Genomic DNA, 12,333 nt, shown 5'->3' with positions numbered 1-12,333 from the left:
AGACCAAATCATGATGTATACAACAAAGGCGAGGAAAGATAGAGAAAATAAAAAATAAGAAAAACCAAGTAGAAAAACCAAATAGAAAAACTAAATAGAAAAACCAAATAACTGCTTAGAACTTTTTACTTTTGTTTTATTTAGTATTTAATAAATATTAATAAAAAAAAATATTTATTATTCCCAGTTTGATAAAATAATATGCACTTAATACATTTAGAAACTCACTTTTTGAGACGTGGTTAAAAAATATTTTTGCGATTTCTACACTAATTTATATTAAAGTATATTTACATAAAAAGTTGAAACGAAAAACTGTAGTAAAATATGTAAAAAAATGACAAAATGTAGGGTTGTAAAAATATTCAGTTTCTCTTACCTCGTTGTGTCAAATTTATACTGCGGCCTCTTCATAAAAAGGAGTCTGGGGAGGATGTGAATGAAGACCCTTTTGACCCAGGGCGCCATTCGGTGTGTCTGTGGGGACCGGAAGTGCACGTTTAGCACTACCACTGTCACGCATATACTGAAATAGGAGAACAGAGTGTTAGTTCGAGGGGTTATTGGGGTTAAACTTGGGATTCCTGTTGGCTTACCCTCCACGCTTCTGTTCATAACAAAATAGGTTGAAAATATCAAATCCGGCCTAAAAGAACGAAATTTTTATTGATTTTAGAGTGTATAGTAAATAATTTATTATTTGAGTAGTATGTGTCCAGGCGGATGAAGAAAACAGTTCTTTAAGTTACGTATAAGGTAATTCAGTTTCAGTACTGGTGAAATAGAACTAGAATCCTGGACGAGTGCTTTTGACTCGATGACTGCCCTGAGGTAAGAATTTAAGAAAAAAATGCTGATGGTGAAACAAGAACAAATAATAATTATAAAATAAATATTTGCATTCACATGATTTATTTACCAAAAAAACAATTTTAAGGGCCCTGGTTATTGTTAACGAGTTCTATTTAATTTACTGTTAGAAAATTTACTTATTTTTTCTAATCAATGACAAGTATGTAAATTAATTCATCTATAACAACAAATTCCTAATTCTTCTTTTGTTGATTTTTTTCGTCGATTACATTTTCAAATTATAATTCGATAGATAATACCTTTTGTTGGTTGGTTGTAAAAAAAATGCCATTTGGCAATAAGTCCGCCAATGTACAAATATGAATGCACAAAAAGTTCAATAAAAAAATATAAATCAAGTTGTGGTAGAGGGCGGGACTACAATGTTGATATATATTTAGGTATATTGTATATGCATAGGTCAATTAAATTAGTATATGATATTATGTTATTCAAAGCATTTATTTTGTTGTCAAAAAAGCTAGTTTTAGGAAATATTTTAGTATTTACATCCTGATTTAGTGATAGTTCTGACTAGGATACGAGTATTTCTTAAAACTGGTAAAAATTTAAAATACTGTTGGTAAGTGCCTTTATACTAATATGATATCTAGTTTGGATTTCAATGCCTTTATACTTTATTGTTTTACTAATGGTCATTGCTTTCAATTTTTAAAATTAATTTATTCAACAAAGATACGTACTAGAAAACATTCGATTTGAAGGTATTCGTCCATACAATTTCACATGCATATATACATGTATGTTTAATAATAGAATCACACAAAATAGATAAAATTAATTTCATTTATTTTTGATTTTTCAATATTTTTTAAATATCTTATACAGAATACAATACAATGAAAAATAAGTTGCACGTGAGTACTTTTAAACTAAGATTTACAACTAAAAGATTATTTGCAAAAGTTTGGAGAGTATCATGAAAAATGACAATTTCGTTATTTCGGCAGAATATATTGTGTTCGAGATACACGCGGGCCATAGATATGTGGTATGTCGCATCACTTGAAAACAAAGGCATTTTAAATATGTCTCAATGTCTGAGTGTTCTCGATCCCGCATTATTTGTGTTTTATTAAGGAGATTAGTATCTACTTTGTAGTTTAATACAGATAAATTTTATATCGAAAACAACGCGGCGTATTATCGGGGAATCAAAATGACGAAGAAACGCCGTACAATCGTTTTAGGTAATAACTCTTAATAACTCTCAAAATAAAAAAAAATATTAAGATAAAGTTTCTTATTTTGACTTTCTAGTTTCAGTCAGCTATCGGCCTTCCCATGGAGTTGATGTGAAAATTCTATTTCCTCTCAAACCCCCTGGGACTTTTTTAATCACAAGGCACGTTTCTTTACTTGGAGTTGCCGGGTATTTTAAAACTAACTAAAAGTGAAGAGGGCTTACGAGAGAAAGTGTATAAAGTATATTAATATGCTTTAATGGCAAGGATGGCGCGTGTTAAGTATTTCAATCGCCCTTTTGTGTGTTTTCTACTACCTAAAATAAATTATTACGACAGTTTACGTAACTCATTTTTTCAATTTGTCCCCCACAGTGGAACGTTCAATGTATTTTTACTATTTATTTTTATTTTCTTTATTTTATTTAGTTCCATAGTAAACATTGTCTAATATGTTTCACAAAAATATAAAAACTGTCCATTATTTATTATAGGAGTAAAAAATTATTAACATTTTCTTGTCTACCCACGAACGGGCCATGCTTTTGTGGGATTTTTGTTTACAATTTTTACTTCTAATATGTATTTCATTGCTATGTAATTCTGCTTATTTTCGGAATACTCTGTTTTACCTCTTATGTATATTGTAAAAAAACAAAAAAATTAAAATAATTTAAAATATAATTAATAATAATAATATTTAAAACAGAATATTTACACATATACTTATTCTAACATTGTGTATTACTATTGTACACTTACTATCTTAATTTATAATATTCAAACTGTTCTTTTATATGTACACTTATATTAACTTACGTATATTTACTATTTATAATATAAACAGCCTAATATTCTTTACATATATACACTTTACATTTTATTTTAATATGTTTACACCGATGAAATAACTTATTTTTACATAAAGTTACTAATTAAAAATACTTGGTACACTTCCACATACTTGTTTGATCAATTAGCGCTTTCACCCCTAATAGGCATCTTCAGACTGGTAAATATTATACAGTGAAAGAATAATTTACATAAAACTAAATATTATCTTAGTACCTACACTTATTTGTTATTTGTTACAATATGGTATTGTAGGATGGGGTGTTGCATATGCCAATATATTAAAAACTCTTAAAATAGTACAAAAAATAATTTTAAAAAAACCCTCAACATTCAATACGAAAATTCTATTTAACATATTTAAGGTTCATACAGTAGACACTCTTTATAAAATAAATTCCATTATACAAATTTATAAAGAGGAAAAAATAAAAGAATTTGAGATGAATAAGTCACTCAGGTACCAAAATAATATTAAAATTCCTAAATTCCACACAAGTCATGGTCAAAATAGCTTTGTTTTCAAAGGTGTAAAATATTTTAATAATCTACCCAATGAACTAAAAACAATTAAAATTAATATATCAATAAATATATTTAAAGTAAATCTAAAAAAATTTTTTGAACACGTGTAAAAACTGCATTAAATGTAAATTAGTATGAATTTTATGTTTTTTTCTTAATATATTCTACGTTTTTTTTTCTCATATACTCGTATATTCAAAATTATATAAACTCTTATAAATAAACAACTACAACAGTGTAAGTCACTCTCCAAGCACAAGAGTTAGTCTCTATTTTAGAGATTTACAGTGATAACATTTACTAGATGTATTAAAGTTGATCTGGATGGAATAAAAAAAACATTTACCTTTTATGAAATTTATTAATATATTTTTTTTTTTGTGTGTACCAAGTATTTTCAATTAATAACTTATACGTAATGTTTGAGTATGTCCAAATGCTTGCAGACTGGGTGGATTTCCTTCCCAGGGAGTCATTCACATCTAAATTCATTCAACAGAGAGGGAAAGCATTTTTGAGAAGGGAATATTGAAGTCTAGGCATTTACAAGGCTTATGACCTGTCATTGGCTGGTTTAAGTGGCCACTTTACACACTGTGTAACAAAATAATATTTTCAGGCGTTGCCTAGTATGTAGGTGAAATAATTCAATTAGATGAATCTCACCCGCATAAATAAAGGTTTCAGTTCTTTAACTTCACAAACATCAACAGATGAAAGAATTGAAGGAATATAGATGTTCAAATATAGGCAGAATGGTGAATGTTACACAGTGTGTAAAGTGGCCACTTAAACCACACTGTGTAACATTCTAGAAGTTGAATCATTTTCTTAACTTTCGTGCGCCTACCACATCTTGATAAAGAACAAATAAAAATGAAAAATAAACTACAAGTAAGAATCCTTTACGGGAATAAAATAATATTAACCAAGTTAAGGTTAAAACGTTTCACAAGAGACAAGATGGACACATACAGCTTTTTGTGGCGGTGTTAAAGAAAAACGTTTCGAGTTTTTTTAGAAAAAAAACCGCCAGACTTCTTTTCTGTTCTTTAAAATGTCATCGTGAAAGACTGATAAGAGAATAGCTCAATTCGGATTTGATCCTACACTATTTTGCTTCTCAAAATGTTTCTAGGCGCCCTTCCCCTAAACCAGTATTTTTCAAACTGTGGGTTGAAAAACCTTGCTTGGGGGTTGCTGGCACAAGCAAGACAAAAGTAATTAGCAAGAATTTTAGTTTCCACACTACATTTAAAAAACAAAAAATTCAGTTAGAAGGGCATGCCAGTTTATTTTAAACAATTGGTCGAATCATGGTTCTATTTTTGAGACGCAAATAATTGAATTGTTTTCTAAATTTGTATGTAATATTGTAATATTCTACTGCGGTCCCTCATCGACCTATTACAGCGCGAATTCATCGGCAGCTTACATGCGAACCAATATGCTAATAACATCGATGTCTTTAACGTGAGTCTTGTAAATTTAAAAAATCAATTTAAACGTTCCGTGTCAAATAAAATTGATATTCTGTTTACATTATAATACAATATTATTTACCCAGTTGCTTTAAACCTTAAAACTGTATTTCATTCATATTTTTGTATTTTATTTGTTGACCTAATTTTGTTTTGAATATCTTATGCGATTTTTTCTCTCTTTTAGAGCTTCTTTATATTTTAATAAACAAACCGTATTTCTAAACACGGCCCTATGTTTTATTTATTTATATTGTATTTTTTAAATAATGTGTTTTATATATACACGTATTTTATATAATTTTTATGCATGTAAAAGCCTCATGGGCGTAAACAATTTATAAAATAGAAAATAAAATTGCAAAATAGATGGAAAACATTTTGAGAAGGGAATATGGAAGTCTAGGTATTTACAGGGCTTACTACCTGTCGTTGGCTGGTTCATTCAACATTCATCGTTCTACCTATCGTTAAAAATCTACATTTTCACAACTCTTCCATCTTTTGACTTTCGTGAAGTAAAAAAGCTGAAACATTTAACACGTAGGCGAGGTTCATACGGCTGAAACAATTCACCCTCTAGGCAACGCCTTGAAACAATTTTCCAGTTTTTATACCTCTTCTTACACCAGTTAGTTTAATTAACAAATTTAGATCAAAATAACTACTTAGGGAGGAAATCAATCACTGTTTTCTAATATTTGGACACACTCAAAACATTCTGAATTATTTTCTGATTGGAGTCTCTTTCGCCTTTTTGTTTTTATTTCCACTTAAAAAAATTTTGGTTTACAAAATTAGGATGTCGTGAAGGACAATAATAATTTTGAAGCTTCACTTGCCAGCTATGGATACTCGTATTTTTTCATTATCTGGAAAGCGGCAATCTTATGCAACTTTAATTACATTTTAAACATCCTATTAGAATTTCACAGATCGTGCTACCGCTCCTACCTTGCGCTTGATTTCTCGATTAATATTAATATGGTCTCAGTAGGAAGAAAATAAAAATACGTCGCTGATATACGAGTAGCATAGCCAAATTAAGGTCTTAGGGTGATATTCTGAATCTTCTCTAGCCAATGGAGAGTTGTTAATTTTGTGATATTTATTTTTTGAATGCGACGACATTTTGCTTCATATAATGGCCACACTGATGATAGAACGTCAAATGATGTATAACACTGCTTGAAAAAACGGATAAAAACGAATACGGTTTGGTCAATTCAACTTAACTAAGGGAGTACAAATGGATGAACATCTCTGCTGGCGAGCTCATACTAATGAATTAAGCCGCAAAATATTTTTCAGTCTACACTCACTTAGAAGGTTGCAAAAATTCTTACCCATTAGTACTAAATGCATTCTTGTACAAGCATTACTGCTACCCACTCTAGATGACGCTGATGTTTCCATGACTGATTTAAGCTGTGAGCAACTCGATAAACTTGAACGACTTCAGAATACATGCATAAGGTACATTTTTGGTCTTAGGAAATATGACCACATTTCTGATTATAGTAGGCAACTGAAATGGCTCAAAATTAGACAGCGGAGAGACTATCACTCCCTCTCACTTCTGTTCAATGTACTTCATAGTCCTAACGCTCCTATATACCTGCGTGAAAAATTTCAACGCTTATCAGTTCATGGTTTACCTCTTCCTTCTCATTCTCAAGGCACTCTCTTAATACCCATACACAATTCCTCTTTCTTCTCTAACTCATATAGTGTCCATGCGGCTCGACTGTGGAATCATCTCCCATAAACCATCAAAGATGTTACTACATTATCTCTGTTTAAATCACGTCTGAAGAAACATGTCCTTTCTCTTCCTTAATCTCTCCTCCTTTCCTTTTTCCTCTTTCCTCTTTTTTCTTTTTTCCCATTGAGTAATAGTTTTGATTTAAGGTAATTTATAAACAAATACGTTTATTTCAATTTTTATATATTTTTAACTTTTTAATCTTTTTTTTTTCTATTGAATATGTTCTGTAACTTGAATTATAAAAATAAAACTTATATTTTATTGGTTGGTTGGAAGAAATTGCCATTTGGCAATAAGCCCGCCAATGTACAAATAACATTATGTACAAAAAGTTAAATAAATAAATAACCAAGCATTTTGGGTAATGCTTAACACTTTGTATCCCGGAGCCGTGTAAACACGTGATTATATAACCACGCGTTGTGTTCCGGTCCAGTGTTTTCACGTGGTTTACCAGCTGTCTAAAAATGTGCATTTTATTGACATTTAGTGACTTTTATTAGTTCTTTTTTGCTGCTGGTAAACCACGTGAAAACACGGGACCGTGACATCACGCGTGGTTATTATAATCACGTGTTTACACGGCTCCGGGATACAAGGCACAAAAAATGAATGAGATCGTCTATATGTGTGAACATTGCAATGTGGCTCTCCATAAAGGCTAATGTTGGAAAACTATCATACAAAAATGACTTATTAAATTGTTTCAAATAAATATGAGCAGTTTCAATTGATTTAACCCAGAGTTTTCATAATTATGACACTTTAAGAAACCCTTCACAAAGCATAAAATTTCACAAAAATGGGCCGGGCACAGGGTAAATTTTATGTGTATTCGGCCGGTACTCAAAGTGTTAAGGTCGAAATAATGTTCTAAATGACAATCATGTTTTATTTCACGTGTTTTTATTTATTTGACGTTTAATCGTCAATGAGGCCAGATATAAAAAAACTGTAAACGCATGCAAAAAACAAATTAATCACTTTCTAGGGGGTAGAGAAGATTCAGAATAGCACTCCTGTGCCTCGATTATGAACGCCATCTTCATCTGGATATATCAAGACGGTATACTTAACTTCTGTACTATCTGTATCTTACCTCGGTATGTTCTACCTACTTGGTATATCAACATCATATGATCGAAATAAGCCAATGAATGACCGCAAAAATTAGTCCGCGTTCCTTGCGTCATTAACATTTAAAATAGTTCTCATTTATATTTTAAATAGGCTTCTTTGATAGAAAGTGCCCACTACAAAGCGATTATAAACTCTAATAAATCCCAATTCAAGCAAACAAATGTTCGCTTGAACATGATTTTTGCATGACTTTTAACCTTTGCCAAAACGATATGCTTAACGATCGTCTGTATTTATCTACTGAGGTAGTACGTAGCGATTACAAAACCGGCTCTCGATGTTTCTCTAAGAAATATAGTAAAACATATGGAAAAAATATAATAACTTAATTTATTTTTTACAGTGATTACATTTTAACTATTGGACAGAACCTAACCAGATTATTTTAGCCACTCGTTTCTCCTAATCTGACAGTTATGTCGGAATATAATTCGACATCAACATTTACTTATTTCTCTCTCATATTATTATTAGACTTTTTTTTAAAAAGTGCCTACCTCAAAAGGATTAGAAATTTAAATAAATCGTAATTAAAGAAAAAATTGCTCGGTAGAACAAATTTTTATTCACTTTTAATGGGTAGATAAACGTATCGAGGAGTTCTAGACCCGTCGGTATAAACCGACGTACTTTCATCAAAACTTGATTGTGGGGGTATCGATAGTATGTCTTTATAGTCGGTCGAAAGAATTTTATCTTCAAATATGACGTAATATTGAAGCTATGTCATTTTAGAGCGTAGATATGTGTACCGTGACGTACGCCTCCCTTGTTTTATATCGATGTACCTAACTAAAACTTGAAGGTGGGGGGTCGGTAGTATATATTTGTAATCGCTAGAGTGAATTTATCTTCAACTATACCGTCAAGGTGAAGGTATGACGTTTTTATCTTTCCATCATAATCGAGGACCTGGGCTGGTATTCTGACCGGTATAGCGCGCATAGAGAACGCTTTGCTATCGCGTATTTAGAGCTTGTCCAGAAGGGGCGAATTCGGCTCGAAACGTTTCGCGCGAATTCGTTCGCGCGTTAGCGAGATACTAGGCGCCACTACATCGCGTTCACAAGCATCGCGCGAATACAAAATACGCGCGAGAGAATCGCGGCGGATTCGCCCTCTTTGGACAAGCTCTTAGTACGCAAAACGCGCTAAAAAGGCGTAAAGGGGTCGCGTATTCTAAAAGGTTAAAAAACACTGTTCTAAACGAAAGGCAAGAGAAGAATGCCGTGGATAATTCTTTATTAGGCATGCTCTAATGCTGGTATTATGGCGGCGGAGATAGGGCTGCAACACTAGCGGAGTAGGATATCTACCTAATCCTGGATTTGCTTGAGTAACGATGCTTTTTTGAGCCGAGAATATGAGAGCCATCCATTCTTCTGCTAAATTAGAAATACACGAGGGCTCCTACAGGATTACGCAGGACCATTATTACATTTTTCACTCAGAAAGCGTAAACAATTTTCAACGGGCTCGTCAAACGAATCATTTGAATCATAAAAAAATGCTACAATTCTATTTAAACAAATTATAAATTTTTGTGAATTCTATTCTAATGTATGATGCCTATGTAAAAACAAAATGTTTTGTGTGGAGAACTACTATGGAGAACAGGAAATCAAAATAACATACATAAATAGACTACAATGACAGCAAAATAAAATATTGAAGTTAGTATATGACTTTCTATATCTAAAGGCAACTAAAGAACTCTTAAAACAAACTTAACAATTTTATTTATTTATTTATTAATAACATTCTACATACCTTTATTATCGACAAAGACAGTTCATTTATTATTTATTTTTATTTGGGAAAAACAACATTTTTTACGTATATTGTATACAGAATGAAAATATAATTAAATGTGAGATCAGCGTGAACGGAGATATTCTGAATCAGGTCGAAGAATTTGTGTACCTGGGAAGTATGTTTACTAGGGATGGAAAGGCCGATAAAGATATTGAAAGGAGGGTGAGTGCCGGGAACAGGGTGAACGGTGCACTAAAATCTACTTTGGCAAACAAATGTTTATCGCAGGAGGCTAAACTAGCAGTTCACAACGGAGTTCTAGTTCCAACTCTAATGTATGGGAGCGAAGTATGGAATTGGAAAAATAATGATGAAAGTAGGTTGAATGCTGTCGAAATGCGATCCCTCAGGCGAATGTGTGGTAAAACGATGTATGATAGGTGCACAAATGTCGAGATCCGTGAAGTGTGTAAGGCTGAGACATGCATTATCGACAGGATCAAGAAAGGGGTGCTGCGTTGGTTTGGACATGTAGAGCGAATGGACAGCGAAAGAACGACTAAAAGGATCTACGACGCAAATGTTGATGGATGCAGAAAACGAAGAAGACCGAAAAAGACATGGCACGATCAAGTCCATCAAATACTTGAAGATGGACATGTCAAAAGTAGGAATAATCGGCGTGCGTGCATAAGAAGACGTATGAATGTAGAGGAAGCGAGGTCTGTATGCCAAGATAGAGTGTTATGGCGTTCTACCCTCTCTGCCTACCCCTACGGGGGAACGGCGTGATGGTTTGTTGTTGTTGTTGTTGTTGTATACAGAAAATAAGAACAAATAAGAACGAATTTCCGAAAATTGTGAAAACAGTCAATCTAAATTTTCCACAGTGGTGTAAGCTATTAATTAAGTACATTATCGGTATAAAAATAAAAGCCATTTAACAATTAAGAAATGTTAGGCACTTAGAAGTTGCAAATAAAATAAAAATACATATATTTACATACAGTAATAAAAATAAAGTAAATAACAGCAAAATAAATTTGAATTTAAAGTATAAGAAAAGAAAAGAAAGCGACATAATCAGGAACGGCTCGTGCCTATGAATTTGCCCCCACTCGCTAAAAAATTTGTTTTGAGTCGGGGCATTCGTAATGCATTCATCACCATACGTACATATTAAGTTTTAACGTATCATTAATACTTTATACATAATACCACTTATTACATTTTTGTTACATTTTACATTTAAAAATAAATGTTGGTCGTTCACCAGTTATTCCAAATTCTATCTCAGTAATCCATTTCCGTTCGAGCAAACCAATTACTTAAACCAGATTTGTATTTTGAAAATGACTCAGACTCCTTTGTCACCTGATCCAGTAAATTGAAAATCTTTGGACCTGCCACCGAGAAATGCCTCTTAGCCAAAGTTGTTTTAATATAAAAAATAAATAAAAAAAAAAAAGTTGTTTTATTTGTTGGTACGTAGTATTTCACGTTGGATGAATATCTTGTTATTAATTTTTTATTTTGTTCTTTGTTTACTAGTGGTCAAAAAGTTGATCAGACATGACTTGAATTAAATTAGTTTATATTTAAATTTATTTCAACAGAGAGGGAAAACATTTTTGAGGGGAATATGGAAGTCTAGGCATTTACAGGGCTAATGACCTGTCATTGGCTGGTTTAAGTGGACAATTTACACATTGTGTAACATTCACCATTCTGCCCATGTTTGAACATCCACATTTCCTCAACTCTTCCATCTGTTGACTTTTGTGAAGTAAAAGAGCTGAAACCTTTATCACGTGGGTGAGATTCATCCGGCTGAACCAAATCACCTTCTAGGCAACGCCTGAAAACAATTTTCCAATTTTTATACTTCTTCTTTTACCAAGTAGTAATTCAACAATGTTTGATTACGTCCAAATGCTTGCAGACTGGCTGGATTGACAACTCCTGTGGAGATGAACAACTCCCTTGGGAGGAAATCTAGCCAGTCTGCAAGCATTTGGACATAATCAAACATTGTTAAATTCGTATTATTGAAAGGACTTAGGGCTCTTTGAACAGTAAATCAAATTAGCTGAACTCTTTCAACTGGAATCCATAAACTTTAATCATAAATTAGCCACTGATGTGATTGTAGACGAAGTACTAAAACTTTTAAAAACACGTAGTAAACATGGACTTAATTCGAGAATAATATCATATACAACATTCTAAAACGAGACAAGGACGCTTTAGTTGCCATTTTTATTATTTTTTATTTTTTAAAATTTTAATAGTATAATAATACATTTTTACAATTTAAAAAAAAAATTCACTTGTTATATTTTTACTAAAACTAAAATCCCACCAAGCCACTTTTTGTAGCTTGTTGGTGAAGATTATATTTAAACTAACTTAATAATATTATTTACATTTATAAAAACAATGAATTATAGATAAAAATTAACAGCCGCAAAGATCAGAATAAACATGTTTATACAAATAATAATATATAAATTAATTTATTAAATACAAGAAAATATATGAAAAATAAAAATATTTACACCCAAGCTACTATTCATATATAAAATCTTGATCGAGTAGCCACTTTCTTATTTTGCTCCTGTTACAATGTGAGTTAAATTTAAGTTCTTTTGGTAATAAATTAAAAATTCTAGGTACTAAATATTTGAGAGTTCTATTTCCATACTCATTAAATACTTTTGCAGAGTTTTGATTGTTTTGTACAGGAGATCATTAT

General features: G+C 31.8%; 1 protein-coding gene across 1 annotated transcript in view; it reads right to left on the bottom strand.

Moving 5' to 3' along the window:
* Positions 1-379: 379 nt before the first annotated feature.
* nAChRalpha4 (nicotinic acetylcholine receptor alpha4) overlaps positions 380-12,333 on the bottom strand; it is a gene marked incomplete at its 3' end in the record, with an annotated part of 298,565 nt that continues 286,611 nt past the window's right edge. Inside the window, exon 6 of the mRNA XM_088234837.1 lies at positions 380-526. Coding sequence (XP_088090963.1) covers positions 380-526 — 147 coding nt within the window. The remainder of the gene's footprint in view (positions 527-12,333) is intronic.

Source organism: Micrasema longulum, unplaced genomic scaffold, assembly GCF_059751315.1.
Source record: "Micrasema longulum isolate JH-2025_06_02 unplaced genomic scaffold, ASM5975131v1 h1tg001293l, whole genome shotgun sequence".
Taxonomy (NCBI): Eukaryota; Metazoa; Arthropoda; class Insecta; order Trichoptera; family Brachycentridae; genus Micrasema; species Micrasema longulum.
Note: the sequence above shows the minus strand (reverse complement) of the source record. Positions and strands in the feature narration are given on the sequence as shown.